Consider the following 24,767-nt stretch of genomic DNA (forward strand, 5'->3'; position numbering starts at 1 on the left):
ACATCCCTCAGGCTGCACCATGGCTCAAAACTCCAAAACGGTGGTACTTCAGACAAAGCTCAAGAACCACAATGAAGACCAGGACAAGGTTGTCCGCCACTGAGATTGCCATTAGATAGTATGAGCTGGACATGGAGAGCATGCAGCTCCTCTTCCAGATGACCAGGAAGGTGATGGTGTTGGCTGAGGAAAATAACTAGATCAGTGGAAACATAGCTGACATTTCCCCGACCGGATCCTATAAGTCAAATAGCAATTATGCATGTTGGAGTGAAATCAGTCAGCAGCTCTTGATATTTACTTACATGGGATCCCGACTGTTGCCAGAGCAGGATAAAAGAGCTCTTGCAGTGTCACCATCCAATGGTTGTGTGAGTTCATGTCTTCTCACCCCACAGAAGCTGCAGTATATGGAAGCTGGAGGATCAGTATTTATTTATGCCTCAGGCAGCCGACAGTCACTCCCACCTCACCTCGTTATAAAAATCATAACAGTGAGTAAACAATCTGTACTTTTGTGAGGCTCTGATGACCAAACTGTCCTGCAACAGCAATAAGGAAATCCTCAAGACATTTATTTAAAGAAATAAGTGACAAAGTTTTGCAACACAAATTATTGTTTACCAAATATTGTGTGGCTACATAATACAAAACTGTTTTAGATATAAAAGTTTAATATTCACTCAAATAGATTTGAGAAGATGCTAATTTTAAAGAGTTGCTGGATTATTAAACTCTTTACCTGACAGTTCCTTACAGATATATTTATAAACCATGAACATTTTAACATATTGTTAGTTCAGTGACTGTGCCTGTGCATCAACAACATAGACTTCATTTCATCAATGGTTCAGCTCATTGAGTTTGCATCACCAGAAAGGCTCCAGGAGACAGAGATACCTCGATTGGATTAGCCCGTACTTTCTCCAGACCTTAATCCCATAAAAACTCTCTAGGATCAGTTGAGTCGCCAACCAGTGCCTCGTAACTCTGTACCCCACAACCTCAATGACCTAAAGGCGGCTCTTCTAGAATAGTGGGATGCCAAGCCTCAGTCTTCTTGTGAACAGCAGGAGACGTCAATCTGTAATTGATGCTCAAAGCAACACGACACGTTATTGAGACGCTGGCATTTTTAGTCATGGTATCCTCCACTGTTGTTGGCTTTTGTTTTCGAGGACAGTCTGTGAAAACGTTCAATATCCAGAGTGCTGCCATAAATTATGTCTATCTGTTAACATGAAAGTCTAAGAGCATTTTCTGCCCGACGTTTAAAATAACACAAACCATATTATGTTCATTCATTAGTTGGTTTTAAACATCATAAGAATATAATTTAATTTACAATTTAAAGCAATACTCGCCAAAGAGCTCTCCAAAATAAATTGAAAATAAAATAAATGAGCACTTCCCAGGTTCAATAATCAATCATCAGAAGATGCCTACATATCTGTCTGAGTTGGTAAAACAGAAAAATGGTGGAATGTAAGGAATAGGAAAACCTCTTCAAACGCACCAACCTTCATGTCCGAGAAGATGCTTCGCTGCTGTCAATACTTGTCTAAATGATCTACTCTCTGCTAAGAGAGAAGACTCATCTGGAACAGATTTCATGTCTGGCTGAATCATCCTGGCCATCTAATAATTCACACCCTGTGTTATCTTTCGTGGCTGCTCACAGCAGTCTGGTTCAACTTAGTACAGCAAGAGTTCCTTCTCTCTGCAGCAGCCCAATAGAGAGACATCCCAGTTTACTGATGCTTTGCCAACAGCATCATGCACAAAAAACACTGGGTGGTCCAAAGATTGCATATGCTATCAAGAGAAAGATGATGATTATTTTTATTAAGGATGACCCTATGTGTAATGTCAGAGTGCATGGCGCAACCTTGTGGTAGCTTGTATCATCTCATCAATCTTACTTCAAACACACCACCAGTCTTTCTTCAGCTTTTTAGATTAAGTTTTACAAAGACTTTAATTTCTATAAGTTATCTTGTATATTTACAATGAAATATGTCTAAATATATATAATAAATGTAGTGTCTAGTCACATTAAAATCACAAACCAATGTCTTCCTTTTATATGACAGACACAAGGAAGCACCTAATTGTACAGCAAAGTTCTTTCAAAATTTCTTACAGGTTAACATAGGAAAAGTGGCACACTTCATCCTCAAGTTCATCCTCCCCTTAAACAGTACTTTGTATAATCACTTTTATCTGTAGGACCACAAGTATTTAGCTGTTCTGATCCAAATTTAAAATAAACTAAAGGTTAAATAAAAAGTCCTCTCATAGAGTCCTCCCTTAAGAGTGCTTCAGCCAGCTGCTAAGAATTACCCTGAGCGAGGAGATGACAGAAATTCCTTTCTGGAAACTGTGATTGGTTGATACACAAAACAAAATAACGTGCAAACAAAAACAAAAAAACACAACCCCCTAGATAATTGATAGAAATTTGATAATGTAGACTGGATTAAGAAAAGTATCATGATGGTGAAACATTGCAAAATCAGGTTAATTGGCACTGTTGAGAATAAATAATACTGTGTTTTCCTTTTATCTTTGTTAGCTAGTTGCTAAGCTAAACCTAAAGGAAATGACATGTTAGGAAATGCAAATAAGAGGTAGGGGTAAGGGAGGACACACTAGGGAACGTAGATGGAGGCTAACAAAGGAGATCACAAACCCATCTGGGGTGCCATTTTGTCTGTTAGCTCTTAAAGGTAGCAGGTCATAATGGACCAGCTGTATTTTGGTATTAATAAATGGAATTCATGAATTCAACTCATCGACTCTTCTTTAACCTCATACATCAAGAACTCAGCATGGAGAACAGATGATTCTCTACAGCACACATAATCAACTTGTTTGATCACACCTTAGTTACATCTTTATCTGCCTTTCTTTTCTTTTTCTTACATATACATTGTTATTATGATTTCTCATGGCTTCTTGTCAAATTTAATCCCGTTACGTTTTGTGTTTCCAGTGAAGCAAAATGTGAAGAAATTCTAGGCATGTGAATTCTTTTTTAAGGCAGTGTAACTGCTTTTATAGTGCTTTCTCTTAACATAATACAATACTGTTTTATCTCCAAGAATGCTCATAACAAACTAACCAAAGAATTGGGGCAAATTAGAGGACAAGGAAATAAAGAACAGAAAGAAGGCATTATCACTCCATTGTACATAGTAACATCCTTATCTGTGAGTATTTATTTTTCCCACAATGTAATAAAATGGTTTCCTGCTGGCACACAGAAAGTATCTTTGAGACTTGTCATAACACAGCAGGACACAGAGATGAGAAGGTTTCTCTCTTGGTTTCTCACAGTTTTGGTGGTAACTCATGTTACAACTGCAGCCACGCCAGTTGCAGCCACGCCAGTTTTTCATTACCACCATGTCCCCCTGGATGAATGCTCAAATTTATATTCCAGCAGGCAGTCTTCATTACAAACCCATGAAAATCGCAAAACAGAGACTGCAGGGAGCAAGATTTTTAAAGAATTTTGTATTACAAAATGATATCTTGTAATACAAAATAACAATGGAAGTAGGGAATGTTATATACCACTACAACACTTTAGACTAAACCTCACAGAGTCGCATTTAATAATCACTGAAAAGAAATGGCTCAAATAAAAACACATATTATAAGCACTGTAAGTGTAACCAGACCAGTCTGTGTCGCCATCTGTTGGCTATTAGATAAATCAGCACGAGTGTTTCACTGTGTAACTGAATCCCATCCAGAAGGTTTGCAGTAAAAATGCCTATCCAAATCATAAAGGTCTGGGTGCATGTCAGAGGAATTACTCTAGCTTTTAAAACCATTATTTTTTAGGCAGGGGAAAGCATACTCAATCCAATTTAGAGATGTAACTTTTGGTACATTTTCTGTATTAAGATCCGTTTGTTGATGTAATGGACACATTTACTTTATTACTTGAATAGACAGCAACCAGGTGGGGGCAGGGCTACTCTTGGTCCTCTGCCGGGGATGGGTTGTACAGGGGCTCACAATTCACTCCGAGTGAAGCGCCCTCTGCTTGTGTTTTTGACAGGTGGTGGTAGCAGTGTTCTGGTGGGGTTGTGTCCCTTGGCTTTGTGGTGATTGTGGGGTGACGGTCATTGGCTGGAACTGGGATCTTCTTTTAGGCTGTGGTGAAGGGTGAGGTGTGACTTGTGCAACACCACCGAACCCCTTGGTGGTGTTGTCACCTTGACAAAAAGACAGGCAGGCAATAAGACCCACTACATTGTTTGCCTTTACTGTCAAGACTGGACTTGTCAAAAAAGAGAGAGACACTGAGGTCATGTGACACAAAAGATGGAATTTATTTCTATTTTTGGTTAAGATTTCCAAACTTATTTCTGTGTGTTAAGTCCAAGAACAATGAGAGGTGTCATTTTTGGGGGAGACATTTCTCTTGATTTATCACTTTCTTGAAAGCTAGAAGTTTACATTTTTCCATGTAAAATGTGACCTTTAGGATCCCTGTTAACAATCTGGAAAGGGTTTGTAAACATCTGGTAATTCATAACATTGTAGTTAAACATAGGATGTGTTTTAAGGTTACATTTATGAAAATTTTTTGGCACCCCCAGAAAATTTCTGAAAGGGTTGCCAGACCAGGGCAGTAAAAATTTCAGTGTCGCAACTTGAATCTCATGAGAAATCTAAAGATTATGGTGATGGCATAAAGTTTGCCCAACTTCAGAGATTTGGAACTTATCTCCAAAAAGTCCATGTCAAAATACCAAAGATCTGACCAGCAATTATTAATATATTATATATATATATCTTTATAATATTAATAAAGATTTTTTTATTATTATTATTATTATTATTATTATTGTTGTTGTTGTTGTTGTTATTGTTATTATTGTTGAGAAGGGAATAAATAATTTCCAATGTACCGATATATAGTAAAATATAAACAAAAGCAGAAATTCCCCAAAAACTGACACTCCTTTTACCTTATTATTAATCTAGGAGAGATTCTTGTCACATTTCCTACATGTAAAGTTCTTGGTTCTGTGGTTTAAAATTTGCCTGAAAACCACTTTCTTAAACCAAGAGGAATAAATTCATTGACAAAGGTTGAAATAATTTCATTCCTTTCATTAAAAACCTTCAACTTGTTGAGCGTCTTCATATTCTCTTATCCTTCTGTGCCGGCAGTGTTTTCAGCTCCAGCCAGTCACTGATCCCACAGACAAGCTACAACATGTCATCATTCTGAGAGGATTTCACTGCTAAAAGGGATTACACCATTTGACTTTTTTCCCTGCTAAACTGCTTAGCCAATTTGATTGGGGAGAAAAAAAAACAAAACTTAATGACGAAAGCAAATCAATCTGTAATATTTTTGGAGGAGCTGACATTGGTTTGATGATGTTCATTTGAGGACAGAGACATAAGCGATTAACAATGTACCACTGAGACTATTACTATCATAGTATTAGCAACTCAAATGGCATGTTGCCTCTCGTTCATTCAGCTGCTGGTTCGGATCTTGATGGTCGAGCTTAGATGCTCTCTTCCTGTCTTCTGTCTGTTTGAACAAGTGATGCCTCCAACAGTATGACTACTAAAACAGAGTAGTCATACTGAATTTCCACAAATTTGGCAGTTTTTCCATTTTCTATAAATCTATCCCGTAGAAGAAATCTTATCCTCAAACCACCTTTTTTATGACACAATTATCAGGATCCATAATTATTTGATGAGACAATAGGTATAATTTTTTATGCGTAGCAACCACAGGAGTTCACTGAAAGCACTGAGAACTGAGCTCAATCAGGAAAAGGAAGACAGGGATTTTATCCCAGCACTCCATGGCCTTAATCCGTGGGATTAGGCAACCAGGAAGTTCACTCCAGGGTGTCTGTAGGTGTGCTCATGCACATGCCGGTGTATGCTTTCCCCCCCACCCTTTTTCACTACCTCTAAAAGAAAAATATGAAAAGCAGCATGCACTTGCATGCTTTTGTAAAACCGGCAACCAGGATGATTGAGTTTGGGAGCTGTGGTAGTCAGAGCCACATGTGTAGCAGCAGCAGCAGCAGGCGAGGAGGGAGGAGCCTGCGGGTTAAGACCTAAAGCCGCTTGGCCCAGATGAAGATGGCTCTCAGGCTTCCTGCCAATCAAAGTGCAGCCAACAACCCACTCTCACTGACAGGGCAGGAGAACAGTGAGTTAGATTAACATGAACGTTTGATGTTTGTGGTGCTCACAGTGCCACATGCTCAGTCTAACGTTCAACTCACAGCTCAGTTTAAAAAGAAGATTCAGTCCTATATACCTTGGTACAGTAGCAACAATCCCTAATGAGCATAAACAAGTAAACAGGGAAATCATTTGGACTTATTAATAAAAGTTTTAGAAAAACTTTTAAAAAGTCTTCAGTATTTCATTGCTGATAACATTATAAAAACAATTACCACAACACCAACTGAATTGTAGTAATGAGGGGGAAAAAATGCTGTCAGGTTTTCAAAATAACGTTGATTTAGACTAAGAGTCTCGGTTTTTATTACTGATTGGCCTGCAGGAAGTGATTCTGTTAGCCTTTCACAGTAAAGCCCTCAAAATCTTTTAAAGTGAAAGTGGTGTTTTACATGGTTTAAAGTTAAGATAAAAAATTAATTGTACCTCTGTGGAGGTAGATAAAGACGAGGGTGATGGAAAGTAGCTCTTCCATCCTCAAATACTTTAAGTTCATTACCAAAGACAAATCATTAAAATACCAGAGAAAACAGACTAAAATATGGACAATATAATAGTCAGGTTTTGACTGCATGTTTGCTGAGTGGCTTTAGGCAGAAGCTTGTTTCACTTATTTTGTTGCTTTTTTGTTTTGCTTTTTTTTTTAATGGAAAAAAAAGGCCAGAATTTTGGAGCTTATGACTAATAGTTCATGAGAAAAGAAAAGATTCTCTCACCTGAGCTGTAGATATCCACAGCTCCTCCAAAGTTGCCCCCCCCTTGTCTAATTTGTTCCTTGATCTCAATGGTGCTGTTTCTTCAGTAATTATCTCAAACAAACCTCTCATTCCTTTGCAGAAAAACTGTATTTCTTGGATTAACTTATTCATAGGTGAACTGCTTACCAAAGAGAAACCTCAGAGGGAAGGGTGCCAAATAAAAAAAACACCTTTTTAGATTTGTTCAGCAGGAAATTTAGAAAACTATGTATTCTTTTCCATTGGGTAGGTTATTTTGTTTTTAATTAATACAAGAAAACTAAATTGAAATTTGAGTTCTGTATTCTAAGTTATTTTAACTACTTTGCTAAACTTTTTTTTACCATCTACCTGCTTTTATAAACCATCAAACATGACAGAAAAATTCCCCCTCCTCCTTAAAAAAAAAATTTAAAAACTTGTGGTTGTAACAAAAAATGTGATAAAGTCTTAAGGGATGAAAAAATATTTGTAAGGCTTTGTTTGTCATATTGAGAAACCTGAGTCATGCCAATCAGGAGTCTACTCTAAGTTTAATTCAGAGAAAGGTTACCGGTACATGCAGTATATCCCAACAGGGGATGAATGTAGCTGGTTTCTGTTAGTTAAATGAGCATCTGCCAAACTGAGATCATCAGACTAGAGATGCATGCAGTTAATGGTGATGTAACATCAAGCAAACAAATAATCACAGATTATAAAAGAAAAAAAATAATTTTTCCCTCATTTCATCCATTAAATGCCAGTAGTGTTTTGGTCATTTTATCCATATTGTGAAGCAGGTGGTGTGGATCAGTTGAGCTCAGTAAACATAGGTCAGTGAGATAAATAAGGCTGGATAAATCACAAATACTTACTCATCAATTCTGCTAGGCATTGTTAGATTGCATTTATCTAATAATGAATTTTCACTGGATAAAATAAAGTCCTCAAGTAAAAAGTAAATAAAAATAATCCTTATAAATCAAATAAATTAAGTTCAAGATTGTTCAGTTTCCCGGTGCTGCACTCTAAATGTACTTGTAATGCTATAAAGCAGTACTAAATATGAAATAAATAAGAAACTTTGGGGAAGTGGCTCCCACGCACTCCAGGAGTCAGCTTGCACTCCCAGACAATTCAGCCAGTGCAGGGGGTATCAGTGAGAGCTACGTTCACTGAGTTATAAAGTGTAGCCTCCAGGTAGTTCACAGATAATGGGCCAAGACCACAAAGATGAGTATAATAGAGAAATGTTGCAATACAGAAAAAGAGAGAGGGATGAACACACAGCGAGTGACAAAATGCAATACGGTCTTCTGTCTGAAAAGCACATCAAAAGAGATGCTTAATCGGAGGAGGCAGCGCTCCGAGAGCTGACGCGTATCCTCTCTGTCTCTCAATCCCTCTCTGTCTATCTCTCATGATGAGATGATCATGACGGAGAGAAAGAGATGGGGGTGGGTGGGTTAAAAACCTCCTGAATACACGATGAATGTAGACACCAGGCTTAAACTGACTGGGAGGTGAGTGGCGCACAGAGGCTAAGAGCGTGCATGTGAGTGGCATCGTGCACCAGCATCCACTCTCCCCTGCAGCGGCTCTCAGTCTCTCTGGACTCCTCTTAATGAGAGACGGAGAAAATCAGGCACTTTATAAAAAAAACATTTAAAAAACACATGAAAATTTTAAAGGCTGATTTTAAATTAGCCTTTAAAATTTGCACAGATTTCAATAAAAAGAAACAAATCTGTAAAGCAAGGAAAGAAATACGTGGAGGGACGCAGAAGTCTCATCTTTGGTTCCATCCTGCTGAGAGTTTTTTTCTCGCCTGCTGAGGAGAGGAGATGGAGAACAACATGACTGACTGTGAAGAGGGAGAAGGGGGACCCACAAGCCAGGGTGAGTGACGAAATCGGTCATGGACTGATGTAAGACGAACATGTGTCACTGAGCCGTGTTGTGGGAGAATCAGTTTGAGCTTAAAGAGTTGCTTCTGTGTATCAGTTGTGGATTATTTGGACAAGATTCAGATATTGGACACGCAGGCAAGAGTTGGGCTTTTCTACTTCCTGTAGGTGTGTAAAACAATAATAAAAAAAGAGCAGCAAACATTTTTTGGGATAAATTTCAGATCAGTGGAGACAAACACTGATTTAAATGTCACTTCAATGAAGACTAAGTCCACATTACAGTACATATATGTAGCTTTAAAGGCACCAGTCCTTTTCCTGCTACAAACATATCATTGGTACTTTTTTGTGACACATAATAGTCAGATATGACCAACTATGAATGTTTAAATAGGTATAGAAAAAGATTTAAAGCATATCAAAGGAAGCCACTGATGGATGAAATTAGCATTTTAGTCTCTGATTTAAGGTCTAAAGAGAATAGAGAAATGCTTTCATTTTGTTCTTGTAGCCTTGGTTTAGGAGTTTGTGTCTTGTTCCCCTTTTTACTTGTGGTGTTTTGTCAACCATTATATAGCCTACAATTGACTTCTCAAGATACTTGACTTATGAAGCTCTAGGCCAGAAACAACTTTGTTAAGCCCTCTTGTGTAAAATAAAAAAAAATTCTGCCCTTGAGGAATATACGCCTTTAAAACCAGTGTGAGCATATTGAAAGAATTCAGCAGTGGATAATGAAAATCAGAGAGTTCAAATACTATGGAGGCATGATTAGTGATCTTTAAACCAGGTGAGGCAAATCAGAGAAATGCAGGATATGGGGGAGAAGTTGAGCAGGGAACTGAACGAAGGGGAAAGGAAACAGAAATGGCAGACAGGGAACTGAACATGATTCAAAAATGAGATTGAAATCCAGTTTCTTCTTGTCTCATGACAATCTGCTCATGGGCACTTAGCCCCAAGTTCCCTGCCAGTCATATCAGTGTATAAATGTGTTGGCGTGTGCAAATGGGTGAACATTTTCTAGTGTAAAGTTTTTTGAGTGGTCAGTATGAGTAGAAATGTGCAATAATAAAATAGTCCATTGACTATTTTGCTGAAACTTAATTTAATGTTTCATATCAGCACTACAGAGTAAGTCACTGAAAGCAGTTTAATTCACAGGGATTCAGCTGTGACACTGAAGTATTGTAAATATTTTTTTACTCCAGAAAACATATTTTTTCTATCTCTCTTTATGGATCTTTGGACTTATTTCATTTTTTTAAATAAAATTCTATATTTTCCACTCTCTCTTAAAGCTGCAGGAACTTTACCATAATCCTCCCAAGCCAATAAATTAATGTTTAAACCCAGCTTCACTTCAAATTATGACAGATGTCCTGGTATTGTGTAAATATAGGATGAAACCAAACCAGTGATGAGATGACACACTGATGATACACCCTTGTTTGCCCACTACAGGCAATCGGTAGAGGGTAAACAGTGAGTCTTGTCTCACTGTTAGACTTAAAATCAAAATAAGGTGGTGATTGTAAATAAACTTTGGTGGAAAGGTGATCCTTAGCTCTATGAGGAAGCTTTTTTTTACTGGAGAATTAAAGAATTAAAGGAAGTGTTAAAAATTAAATTAAACAGTGATCATCTTAGTTCGTATTTCCATAACAGTGGCTATAACTCCTAACTTGATGCAGCAGGAGAAACAGCTGGAGATTACTGGATTATAAAATACTAAACATAATTACCATAGCAGTAATTAAAGTCAATTTTAGTAAACAAAACAAGCTATTTAATTTTTGTTTGTAAAAAATTAATAAATAAATATATCAGCTAAATATAAATATATTTTAAATCAGATGACAATTAAATAAATGTGATTAAATCAAATCAGTAAATATAACTAAATAAAAAAGTACAAGAAACTTAACACTATAAATAATGAATTAAATGAAAAGGTAATTTTACTAAGTTAAAAAAAGAAAAGTAATTAAACTGATTTAGAAAACAAAACAAATAGGATAAATTAAAGTCAAATACAGAAAATTTAAATACAGAAAAATTATCAAATCTAATCTATTAAACTAAATACATTTGTTGAAAAAGAAATAACTGCAGGGTACATCATGGACGGGTCAACTTCACAGGAAAATACGGAGACATACAAAAGATAAAAGGCCTAAAACTTAAAACTAAAGCACTTTTTCAAATTTAGAAGGCATTATTTATATGATATCTAAAAAATCTTTTGAACCTAATGCTTCTCCAGTAGATATAGGTTATGGATGAATTTTGCTTCATACAAAAAAGAAAATACAAACAAAAAAATCTATTACAGATTAATAAATGAATTTCCTCATGTCCAGTTTTATCCATTAAACATGCAACATCTCATCTGTTTAATCCACATTAAAGGTCACAGTTAAACGTCAATGGAATTTATGAGCAGGATTAAACTTCAGTTTCTATACAGTGAGAAATAATCTGTTAATTGGTTAGCTTTAACAACACTGTTGGCCATATTTTTGTTAAATGTGTCAGGGCGAAGAAGCAAATGTTGGCCTGTTCTGCTGAACTCAGTCTGATACATCTGCCTTCACTGAGATGGATTTAATCGGCTTACCAGATGTTGTCAGATCATCCACTGGTGTTTGAATCTGAATCAATCTTTTTGATTGCCCATACATTAATGAAGATTGTCCACCTGACACATTTGCGCAGCCTGAGCATCATTCTTTGTTTCTGGGTTACAGTCAGGAATCAGTGTGTTTTGTCTGTGTCGCTGTACTGAATGCAAAACTTCATTCAGCCTTAACTCAACTATCACTTTAACATTCATTTGATGCTGTCTACTAAAAATATGTGTTAGTCAGACTCAATATTTGATCATATTTTTCAAAAATAACTGTTTCCACACTGGGTCAAAGTTTTAAGCAAAGGGTCAAACATTTAAAATTTAAATGAGTCCTGCCAAGAACAGAGGTCAAATATCCATCCAGAATTATTATAGATGCTTATTTATGAAAACACAAACGTGTGGTCGAAGTACAACTTGAAAAAGAAACAAATTTTAGTGGGGATGTGTGGATATATTTGAGCCTTTGTGTTAAAGAAACATGACTAAAATTTTTAACACACATATTATATTTATATTTTAAAAATTATTGAAGCTTTCTGCTGTATCATCATCTGATCCTTGAAAAAGACTAGTACAGTTGTATAATTTAAAGCCAAAATTGCCCTGCCTACCCACAGGTCAGTATTCACACATTTACCTGTTTGCAGATTTTCGTTTTGTTAAGCATATCTAAAATATTCAAAGAAAATGCAGCTTACAAAGCTACTTGACACACTAATGGCTGTTTTCAAATTAACCAATCCAGGATAACCATTATTTTCCTTTGCTCTGATTGGCTGTAGCACTAAGAGCAGCGATAGAAAAGACTGAATGTTAGCTTGACATGGTGAGGTACTTTTGGTGTTTGAATGAATAAAATAAACAGTTGTAAGCATTGTCTCGGGTATTTGCAAACTTCAGCTGTTCGCAGATAATAATATGTATATAAACAAAAACTGGAGCAGAAAATTATTTGTTCACTAAAAGTTTACAAGCAAATGGTGACATTCTCAAAATCACATAAAATATCTAAAACCAATTTTCAATACAATAATTTCTTTATCCTAAAATACTCCACATATGCACCTTGACTCATGCATCAGTCTAGAAACATCAAGGCTTTGTTGATTGTCAGTTCCAGTCAGTTGGAAGTGTATTCCACTGATTTAGAGCCTTAAAAGTAGACAATGATTTCCCAAATTATGTTTTATGTCATGGGACATAGATTTCTTTCTAAAGCCGATTTAGTGACTAAGCTATAAATAATTTTACTCTTAAAAATCATTCATAGGTTAAAAGTTTACAGATTTGCATCATATTTGCTATAAATATGAGATTAATTGTGTCACTATATGGCAGGATGAGATTAAGTTCAGACTGAATTGAAATTTGACTTGGATTGGATATTTCGGTTTTAATGTGCAATTCTAAAAAGTGCTGTCATTGCGAAAAGAAAGTATGCCCTCTTAACAGATTTGGTGATTTAATATGTTAACGATTAGATTAATGATCCTAGTTCTAATATTATTTAAATTTTACCTACAAAAAGGTGGTATTATTTCTTTTAAGTGTGGCTAAAATGTTAGAATGTTGTACTATAAATTTAAAAACACACAAAAAAATAGTTTAAGTACAGCATAACCCCAAAATCACGCCTTCTTCATTTATGTTTTGTTGCTGAAATGTTTTTGTTGGATTTTTCTGAACTTTTTTGTAAAATCAAAGTTTTTCTTTCATGTTTTAACTGATTTGCAAAAGTCATTCACTAATCCAGTGAAGTCTGTAAATTTCTTCCAGCAGCTACTTTAATTCTTCTTGATGTTTTTTGAAGATTCAGAAGATAGTAGCATGCTTTTATGGAGGCAGCCTTTAATTGAAACAAGTCCAGTATTGTATTTTCATTGATGAGCATCTATCAGCAGCTGTGATGAGTCATTTTATTGCGGTCTTTGTGGAAGCCATGATTTGTGTCTTGGTTTGACCTGTTTTTGTTCTGTAGATCACTTTAGTTAAACAAATTGTTTTTAAAATGTGCTTTATAAATAAAATGGATTTGGATTTGCTGAAAATCGTTTTTCTCACTTGGGAGTTCAGTCAACTGGATCCTTTGTTTCACCAGTGAGGTTTGTGTGTAAGGGTGTAGACACAGTTAAGCCAAAAATTATGAATATATTTTAAAATGAATCATTTTAAGCAAGCATTTTTTAAACAAAACGTTATTAGAAAGAAGAAAATTGTTTCCTTTTTTAATGTTGTTTGAGAGATGCCTGTTAATTTCTGTTCAGAAACAAACTTCTTTAAGATTATAATTTTAATCTAAATTTGCCAGGCGTTTGGATAATTGCGGGCTCAATGTCATAATGTGCAAACAAAGACTCTTGTATTTATGAGACTTGCCTAATTGTGAAGAAAAAAGAGAGTGATACAACGTTTAAATGTTTTTTTAAATAACATCTGAATAGTGTGCTTTTTATTCGTATTCGGTCAGAACCACCTTTCATTCCAATTAGTCTTCTGGTTTATGTCTCACTCAGCTCGTCATGGAAAACCATTTTCCGGTGGGTCTGCTGTTGGCTGTTGTCATATCATCTTTCTGTTTTTTTATGACGACTTTAAATATCTTTGTGACTTTTTCCTGACCTGCTTGATCTGTTCCTTGGTCATTATGATGTTGTTTGTTCACAAATCTAACAAACCTCTGAGGCCCTCAGATGTTTTTTTAATACGATGGATTCATACTGAAATTACACTACACACGAGTGGACTCGACTTACTAAATTTGTAACTTCTGATATAGATTGGTTGCACTTGGTTTTATTTAGGGATATCAAAGTTTGAAAACCATGTATTCTGATTTAACATTTATTCACTATTTGATTTTGAGCTATCACAATAAATACCAACAAAAATAAGATTGCATGTTTTTCTTTGTTCAAAACATACTCTTTTTTCATGTCTACATTCTACAAGAAATAATAGAAGTGAATTTAACAGTACATTTATACAGTTAACTCTCAGTGATGGGACATAAAACTCTACTATTTCATTGTAGACCAAAGCTGTGTGATGAATACCTAAAATCATAATTCAGAACTTCATTTGTGGAAGTTGTAATTTTTCTGATTCTTTCTTTGAATTTTCTGTTCGTGGTTCTGTTTTTCTGAAATCCAACAAACAGCTTCGTGCCTGTTTTGCCCCCGAGAGGCTGACAAGCACAAACAGGCAGCAGAAAAGTGAGTGAGACGATGAAATTAAATTAAATTAATCACTTTATGGAATTAGCCTTAATTCCTGGTTACAGCGGGCGAGGTGAAAATGAATGTTGGTGTCGCTTTTGCGAAGCTGATTGGTGCTCCTTTCTCACGTGAAGAAGTTCATTTCAGCGTTCCTCTACGGACTCCAGCAGCTGCTGTATAATCCCCCTGAGCCTGTGTCCTATTAAGCTTTAAAAAGCTGGTATGAACTGTCCATTTTTTAATAACCATGTCACATCAAGGGTACAAATCTCCACCCTGGACTGCCTTTCATCTGCATGATCCGGCCGAACAGCGGCCATGGCATCAGTACAAACATTTCATCTTCTGCAGCAAAATCCTCTTTATCAACTGATCTCTTCTTACCATTTTCGTACATGAACAGCACACCTAAAGAAAGTACTAGACAGAGTTAATGGTAGCAGGGTTTTTGAATGCAAAATTATAAAATTGATGAATTTGACTATAAACACTCAAGATTGTGTTATGATATGTATCTCAGATGGGGATTTTTTTTTTTCATTCAGTACAATATGGGACTGCTTAATACCAAAAACAGTACTTTTTCTGTCACTTGGAAAAGTATGAGCTGTTTGTCAAAAAAAAATGTTAAATTTTGCAAATACTTTTTACCTTGGCATTAGATGTAGTCATATGTGCAAACTTAGTGCTTGTATTTAGAAAACAGGTAAGGTTGATATTGAAAAGTTTATGCATTCCTGTTAATTTTTTTAGGGATGTAAAACAAGACACCGTATAAGATCACTGGACGATATAGCTCTGTCTTTTTAATTTGTGCTTAAAAAGAATCACAATGAAAATGCTTTTGTCAATTTGTCAGACTGCGGGAAGCAATCAGATTTATTTATTTGGAAAGCAGAAACATTAGTTTGCTCAGTCACTTTTTAAATTGGGGGAAGTAAGGGTGAGACGGGGGAGGCTGAGGGAAATAGCCACCTTTTTTTCTGCACAATTGCTCAATTACCTGGTGGTCAAACTGTGTATTAACTTTCATTTTGTATATTAAAACATCTTTTGATTGAGATACAAAGGTTATTTTCCAAGTTTGTTTTTTTTATCTTGAAACATATTATATTGGTTTATTTAGCTTCTACTGCAAGCTAACTATCCAAGAGGTCAAGAAAAGTTGTGTTTGGACCAGTTTGTTTTTGTGGCAAAAAATACAGCTTTGATTTCATCAGACCCTAACACATTGGGAAGTTTCAGCCAGGCTTGCATGTTTCATTATAAGAAAAGGTTTCTGTCTTCATCCTTCACATAAGGAGATTTTTAATGGCAGTTGAGAATATCCTGTTGTGGCGGTTGAAAGTTTCGGAGAGTTCTAACGGGTGACCAGGTGTTGAGTTTTGGGTGACTCGAACCTGAAGCAGTAGTCACAGTGACTGGTCTGTGGTGACTCAGCTTGATCAGAGCACAATACGTCTAGGTTGATGTTCACTGTTGATCTTTAGCACATTTTTGGCAGCCTGGGAGTGATCTGTGATCTGTGACACACAAGAGATTGTTGCAGAACACAACCAGAACCTTTTGGAAACTCTTTAGGTGCTGAGTAGTCTCGCTCACACATTTTTGTCTTGTCTTTTTATCATTTTTGGAGAAATTTGTGTTTTTTCTCTCCTCATATTTCTCCACATCTTAATGATTGATGCTTTTGTACATTGATATTTTAGTTATTCATTACTTCAGTGGAGATCTTGGCTGTAAATAAGAGGCATAAATGTGTAAATACCATGAAATTCATACTAGTACAACTGAATATTGTTTCAGGTTCATCAGGTGGAGAATAACTGCTGCGAGTTGAACACAAGTCACAGCTTAAAACCTTTGTAGTTCACGGATGTTTGACGTTTGACCCAAAAGCGATTGCACTTTTTGAAAATGTTGCATTTTTAGATTAACAGAACTATTTGTTTAATTAAACTGGATTTCACTGGATGAACACTACTTTAAATATGAAAAGGCTTTGAACTTTTTCACCCCCTTTCAACATTCCCATATTAACTTACAAGAATGACCTGTATTCACCTCCATCTATCTTCCCATCAACTCTGACCAGCTCGCCTGTTCCTGCTTTAGAAACGATTCCAACAGCCTGATGCTGCCACCACCATATTTAACTGTTGGGATTGTTTGTTCAGGGTTTCATGAAATGTGAGTTTTCAGTCACATAGTGTTCGGCATATAGGCTAGAGAGTTTTTTTAGGGGGGGGGGGGTTGTCTGACCAGAATACCTTTTTCCATCTGTTTGCTGTGTAAGAGAAATCTTCTACATAATGGAAGCTTATGTTTTTCATACCTGACATCTTGGCTGCTGTGCAGCTGCTTTCAATGTAGCTTTGGCAGAATGTCGCCAACTGCTTTTAAGAGATGTAGTTTCTTTTTTCATTATTATGAAGAGTCAAAATATGTTTCTGCTGGGCCTTTTTTTTTTAAATCAACTCTGCAGAGTTGTTGCTGCAGGTCAGACCATTCCCGACATTGAGACTGCAGAGGGGTGTAATTGAAAGACATTATGATGGAGTTGCAAGACTGAATGGGAGTACTGGGGGACTGAATACACAGCTATAGTACACATAGTGGAGACCAGTCTGTCAAGATGTGGGGCCCTCTCTAAGGAGATCAGACAACCAGATGCCAATACCGCTTTGAAAGTCATGGACCCAGAATGGATAACGGATTCTATACTCCTTATTGTCTTTTATTTAATCCTGTTTTACTTGGATGTTGTGAAATTCATCTTTCTTTCCATATTTGATCATATTTGAAATTCTTTTGAATTTGCTTGACAAGTTAGTCTTTAATAGCTTTTAACACCTTTGTTGATTCTTTTCTGTTGTTTAATTAAAGGTAAAAAATTTTTTTTTATTATTTCAGTACATTATATTTTGAATGTGGAGATTTCTGTTTCTCCAGCATGCAACTGCTGAAAGAAAAGAAAATACTTCCATGAGTGCTCAGCCAGCTTTAGGTTATTTTATGAGTCAGTTATGAACGCAAGATAAAATCATAGGACAGATGGAGATGATTTTGTATGTCCTCAGGTGATAGACTGAATGACTTCCTTTTAAAGCAAGGATAGACTTCCGCAGGGAGTCAAATCTTTCTGGCATTTCAGGGCGAAAGTGAGCGATAAACATTGCAATAAAATGAGACTACAGATAAGGTCTAAAGCTACATTTAATGAAAAAAAAAAACATTTCACTGTAATTTTATTCTATTGGAGTTTATTTATGTCAGCTTAAGTGCTTCCATATTAGTTAATTGGGGCCTGCCATGCAAAGCAATGGCAGGAACCTATTGCTATTGTCGGAGAAAGTGTTTCTTTATTCTTTATTTTTCTTCCGTAACCGTTAATGCGGCTCGTACCGCTGGGTGCACACCTACAAATGAGGTATCAAAACATGCAGAAAATTCACGCCATTCCAGCTATTACTTCTGGTGGGATTTGGGCTTAACGTGGCGACATAATTCGCAAAAAACTACGAAAAAAACCCCATTATAACTCAATGGGAAAAATCCTAGAAATACCCTATTTTTGAGGATTTGCTGTGTCGTCACAAATTCACCTAGAAATGCCATTCAAATTTCATTTTGTAGATACGTCTGTGATTTCTTCGAAAGTGAAGACGGCTCGTCGATACCAGTTACGGTTTGTCCACAATTTGCCTCTAAGCGACCCAAAGTTTCTCATTTTTCTTCAAATTAGAGTGACAGCCCATCTCGGTTCATATCTGGGCACAACATTTCTTTCTCTCATCACTGTAAATGCTCTGAGTGAGGTACAGATATGAATCTCGGGACTATCGCAGAAGACACATTGAACTGTCATACGCTTAAAACGCTTTTCGAATATGTATTACGGTTCCCGAACAAGAAGGATTTGTTTCCAATGCTTTTTTTCAGTAAAGTGTGTTTGCTCAAACACACTTGTGTGTTTGAGAGCTCAGAGCTCAGAGCTCACACCTGCTGAGACCATTATTTGCCATAGCAACGGAACTCAAGAGGCTATTGGCTGCTGGTTAGGACTACGAATACGCATCACTGTAGTTCTATCTATAGTGGAATACTCAGTTGAAACAGATCAGGACTGAACTGGCCTTTAGAACTAATTGCTGCTTTGGGCTGTATATAACTGATTTAACTCAGTAACTGTTACACATGGGATTAGTTTTACACTTTAAAATTAAGCATATTGAAAATTTCACAATAAAAGCCCTGAATATTTTTACATGACGTAATTGCTCTTTTTTGGCTTTATTTGACTTTTTCATCCAAAGCACTGTTACACATGGTATTAGTTTGGCCCTTTAAAATGAAGCTTAACAAAAATTTCAAAATAAAAGCCTTGAATATTTTTACATCAGCTACTTGTGTTTTGAGCATTATATAACTATTTTAACCGAAGGACTATTACGCATGGGATTAGTTTGGCCCTTTGAAATGAAGCATCCTGCAAATTTCAAAATAAAAGCCTTGAATATTTTACATGACGTAATTGCTTTTTTTGGCCGTATATGACTTTTTCATCCAAAGCACTGTTACACATGGGATTAGTTCGGAACTTTAAAATGGAGCATACTGAAAATTTCAAAATAAAAGCCTTGAATATTTTTACATCAGCTACTTGTGTTTTGAGCATTATATAACTATTTTAACCCAAGGACTATTACGCATGGGATTAGTTTGGCCCTTTGAAATGAAGTTTAACAAAACTTCCAAAATAAAAGCCTTGACAACATTTTAAATCGTACTGAATGGTGCACGTCCGCCTCGCTTAACGTTCTTGTGGTTCTCCGCGTGCCACTGATTACGTTGCGGCGTTCTTTAGCGTCGACGCCAATTTGTGGCGTGACGACGCCGGGCCCAAGCCCGACGGGCGCGCCTTGGCAGGCCCCGGCTAAATTTCTTCAGAAATTTTGTTTTTCTTTTCTTAGTTTATTGCTGCATTATGTTCTTTGTGTGTTTGAATTTAGCTTCCCTGGAGTCTATTCTCTTTGGGTTTATTGTTAATGAGCGTCCTCTGCAGCTTCCTTCATATTTATTAGTCTCCCTTCCTCAGCCTGTTATGCCTTCCCACACAAGTGCAGACCTGTTTCCAATCAGCCACCTGTCTCTTGTCAAGGCTGGCTTCACAGTTCCCTTCGTGCCACTTTGTAAGTTTTATGTTTTAGTTGTAAAAGGACTTTCATTTCACCTTCTACCTCAGATTCTGTCTACTATTGTGTCCACCTTAATACCAAACCATGACATTCTTTGCTTTTAACCTTTATTTTAATTTGTCATTGTTGTAAATTGCACAAATTATCATTGTTTGCTTGAATCTGGCCCCTCAAAGATATGTAGCTGGAGTTTTGTGCCATGATGTAAAATACAATACAAAACTAACTTTTGTAATAGCGTCAAAATATTTGCTGTCATTTTAAAACTGTTTTACTCTCTGGACAAAACACCTTGCATGTGAGAGGGTGTTTAAAAAGCAGACATGTTTGTCTGGGACAAAGCAAAGGCTCAGTCCATGTGCTTTTACTTTAATAAAATGCATGTAAGCATACTGCACAGAGGGATTCTGAGCTGTATTTCACATTATTGGGGTTCTTCACATGAGTCACTAAAGGGAAAACTGGTATTTTCTGCATTAGAGGATTTTAAAAAGTTGTGGCTTTCAGACAAACAACAAATGCAACAAATCCTTCATCCAAATATGAAGTCTGGGTATATTTTATAAACATCTTGTTTTTAAGAACATTTTGTCCTAAGGAGTAGGAAACACAGCATCCAGAGGTATTATACAGTATGAGGTTCGATGGAGGAGGATGAAGGGAGTTGCTTTCCTCTCAAATAAGAGGTAATCTCAAAAATCGAGGAATCTCAGTTCAGTGGAGTTTTTACATGAATCTGCACACAAAAGCTTCTACTAAAGCAACGGTGGAGATAGTCAATAAAACTTCTACATATAAAAATAAATAAAAAGTTCCATATTTTCTTCAACTATTAGTGATTGCCTTCACTTTGCCATGATGACTTTTTTGTGCTTCTCTTCAGAATGATACCTTTGTTCACTTAGACCATCTTAATCATTTGCATCTGTAAACTCCAGCTTCAGACAATTGATGCAAATGTACAAATCACTATTGCAGCTGAACCTCGTTAACAGTTAATTTGATTCTTTGTAAGCGATGGCAATGGTGAACTTACCATAAGCCGGAGTCTATCAGGGGAGAACCCACCCACGCACGCTTGGAGAAAACATCTAATCTCCATGAAGAAAGACTCCAGGCCTGGATTCAAAGTCAGGGCCTTCTTGCTGCAAGGCGGCAGTGCTACCTACTGAAGCACCGTGCAGCCCGGAGTATTCATTTATCCCCTCAAAGGAGAGGGATAATTATTCAATATTGAATAACTCCTATGTGTTATAGTTCAGATTTTGTTGTAACATCTGAACAAACACACTTAAAGTTTGTCACTTATTCATTTAGCTCATGAGTTCCTTTGATAAGTTTTTAACTTTTGGGAATTTCCTGTTTTTGAACAAGATTTTCACAGGAAATATTGAATTGACCCTTTTTATACATTTTGAGACTTTTGGATGTGGTACAAATCACCCACAGTACTGGACAAAAATGATGATTTTGAAGAATAATGCTTGAAAGACAGTTATGGGATAAAAGAGGGATCTATAAAGCCCCATCAGATTTACTTTTCTCTCCCACTCTCATCCACACAGGCAGCCAACTTTTTAGGATTAGGATGCTGATGGGAATAGGTCTGTTTGATCATTTTAGTATCTTTATAGAAATAAAGTTGAAGCTTTACATTTTTCATCATGGAGTTCGAAGGACTTAATTTAACAATGTGTAGTGTGGTCTGTAATCGGAAGCATTTGCATTGTCAGAAAAATACAATAATAAAGATAATATAATGCAGTGAGTGACAAAAGCCTTCACTTTATAAATATAAACGTTTTGAGTAATGCATGACAAATAAATGTCTTTCATCTAAAATTGGTCACTCGTCATTTCATGATAATTAAATGAGGCAGATGAGCGAGATCTTGCTTTATACCTGATTTTCATTCAGTTCCTAAAACCTGAGACCTTCTTCTCACTTCCTGACATACAGAAAACAAGTCTTACGATGATGAGATCAGAGATTGGACGTTTTATGGGAAAACCAGAAAACTCCACAAATAGAAAGCAAATCCCACCCAGTCATTGTTGTTTCGGGTCAAACAAGCACGCAAGCATTTAATAAAGCATTGTTAAGATGCATTTTTTCGAAAGCAGATTTTATTCAAAGCTAAGAGCAGGAGTGAGGTTAAAATGCAGATTTAGAAAGCAGAGCAGTGTTCTGCGGGATTACAGCACACTTACTCAAAATAAAATCGATTGTGGATCTTGTTATAAAGGAAAAATCATCTATAGTCATATTTTTTTCTCACTTTCGAGAATTGTTCTTTTGCCGATCAAAATGCTAGAATTGCTACTAAAGTTAAAAATGTTTAACAAAACTAAAAATAAAAAAAACATTTGATGGGCTGTGTTTTTTGTAGAACCATTTGTGGTTCACAGGATTACCAGCTGCGTCAGAGCAGTTTGGCTGGTATTTGTCTTTCCCCTTTACTTTAGAGATTAGCGTGTAATACTGCTACAGCTTTGGGAATTCAAGAGGTGACTTGGCTATGCTCTCTGTGAGCAGCCAGATGTTACTCAACTACATAATGTCAAATGGCTTTTATGAATAAAATACCATTGCACTGAATAATGAGGTGGAATGTCTTATTTGTGTTTTGGGGTTTTTTTTATCACTGGCCATTTTATTAGGTACTCTTTGCTTGTCTCCCTCTTTTGCCTTTTGAACAGTATTTTCTATGATATAGATTCTGGCGGTCATACAGGCAAAAACTCAGGTTTGGGAGCAGTTCAGTGAGGTCATGAAGATTTACTTCTGTATGGTTTCGAGGAGATTCTGGTCAACCACCTGACATCTCAGGAGGGGAAAGCAGTGCATCACCAACACTGTCTATGGTGGGGATGGAGTGCTACGGCATCCGGAGGCCCACCGCCTCCGGATGTCCTGAGCAGAACACTTCAAAGGCCTTCACAAATGAGCGAAAAATAGGGCGAGAGGTCAGTTGCATCCACTCACCTGTAATTAGATCTTCTGTTTCCTTTTGTCATTTCTACCTGTCCTACAGCATTCAATCTCTTCTCTCTTCTTCTTCCCTTACTGGATCCTTCCATTTACTCCACCGTTCCTGGCTCCATTATTCTGCTGCTCTTGTTTAACCCTTTGTTCTGTTTCTCTCATGCCCTCGCTCCTGGTGTGTTTCACCCTCATTATTAGGACTAGTTTTCACTTCCGCCATAAAATTTCTTTCACTACGATCCTCTTGAGCTCCTGTCTGCATTTTGGCTCCACCTCATGAGATAACCTGAAAGTGAAAAGCCCATATTCAAAGAATTTGTTAGTAGAGGTGATATTTTTAAGAATTTAAAGATTTCTATTTCTTGAAATTTAGTTTCCCCAAATTCACTTTCTTCGAATAGTCAGAGTTTTCCCACAGTGAATCAACTTCACCGACGGATTGATAATTTGTAGTAATCCATAGGAAATCCTCAGGGAGGAAGAACATCTGAAAACCATAATCAGGTTGCATTGCTCTGGGAAGAAGCAGGTAACAGCAGGATCAGGGAAGGAGCAACTGAAATGAAGGAGTGTAAACTGGGGAGAGTGATTACTGGATGGAAAGTGGATGCACTGACAGCAGATGGTCAACAGCTGTGAGGGTATCTGAGAGAAACTGATGGGAGAGAACGAGGACAGAACTGAGGAACACCAAAGAGCCAAAGACACACACATGAACTCACACGCATACACGCAAAGAGCAGACTCTTCACATTTTGTTAGTTTTATACATTTGAGTGTAGAGTTATGTAATGGTAAAACCTGGTAAAAAAAAATCTGAATATGCATATGTGTTAAAACCATAGAACTGAAACAGAGTGTATTTTCATTTCCCAATAAGGTAATAGTATTATTAGCTTGGCCATTGCATTCCTGTGCAATCAGTTCAATTATGATCTCACTTTATAGTTCAGTCTGGGCTTTCTCTCATTATCTTGGAATTCTCTGGTAGAATTTTTTCCAGGCCAGTCAGTCCCAAAAGGAGAAGTTGGGAACATTGATTTTCTGCACTGTTCTAGAAGTGTAGGTCCTGTAGTTTTAGCAATGGCCGTGAAGGAAGTGAACAAAGAGGTTCCGTCCAGTTAGTATTAAATGAACATGAACAGCCATGATTTTTTGACTCTGCACTTCTCTGTTCACAGTGGAGGATGGTTGTTTACAGTGCAGGCAATTTCCAGTAAGCTTCATAACATCAAATTGGCGCATTACATGTGTCACAGGCGAGTGTTGGTGATGGGGTAAAATTTGAAACGTTAGCACAGTCCATGCCTACAGGAAGCTATCATTTCTCAACGAGAAGAAACGTGTACAGCAAGGAGCTGCTTTCACTAACTATTCTAGTACTTGTGTTAAAATCCCTACTGCTCTTAAACCAACGGGCCTGAAATAGCAAGTTGACGCAAATTCTGTGCATGTTTATCAACTCTGTTGACTTACTTTTGGAGATTCACAATTATTTTTCATTAAGTCAGTTTTAACTTGGCTTAACAATGTGTTAAGTCAAAACTTTCTCAAAGCATTATGTTACATGTGTAACCACTACTTAATTTAATTAGCAATAAATTCAGTAGGAAAGTTACTTTTGTTCTAGGGTCACACAGGAGGATAAGCATACAAGTTTTAACAACTCAAGTTTATTTTTCTTTCCCCACAAAAAAATAATAATCCCGGTAACACTAATTACCTTAATAAAATTAAGGTATAAAACTTAAATTGTCCACCCTTACACAAAAATATCAAATTAATATATAGAAAATTGAGGGTAGTTTTTTTTTAACAGTAGCTTTAAAGCTTATTTCAACAAAAGAAATTACATATTCCAGTT

At 36.6% G+C, this 24,767-nt stretch overlaps 1 protein-coding gene across 2 annotated transcripts in view; it reads left to right on the top strand.

Annotated features, from left to right (window-relative positions):
- The first annotated feature begins 8,564 nt into the window (after window positions 1-8,564).
- The window catches only part of LOC102237626 (solute carrier family 12 member 5-like), a 45,207-nt gene continuing 29,004 nt past the window's right edge, over window positions 8,565-24,767 (top strand). Inside the window, exon 1 of one of the 2 annotated variants that reach the window (XM_023331863.1) lies at window positions 8,565-8,858. In XM_023331863.1, the coding sequence (XP_023187631.1) occupies window positions 8,804-8,858 (55 nt within the window). In that variant the 5' untranslated portion in view covers window positions 8,565-8,803. The remainder of the gene's footprint in view (window positions 8,859-24,767) is intronic. The other variant, XM_023331868.1, reaches the window with a different exon arrangement.

The sequence above is a fragment of the Xiphophorus maculatus genome, chromosome 1, assembly GCF_002775205.1.
Source record: "Xiphophorus maculatus strain JP 163 A chromosome 1, X_maculatus-5.0-male, whole genome shotgun sequence".
NCBI classification, from domain to species: Eukaryota; Metazoa; Chordata; class Actinopteri; order Cyprinodontiformes; family Poeciliidae; genus Xiphophorus; species Xiphophorus maculatus.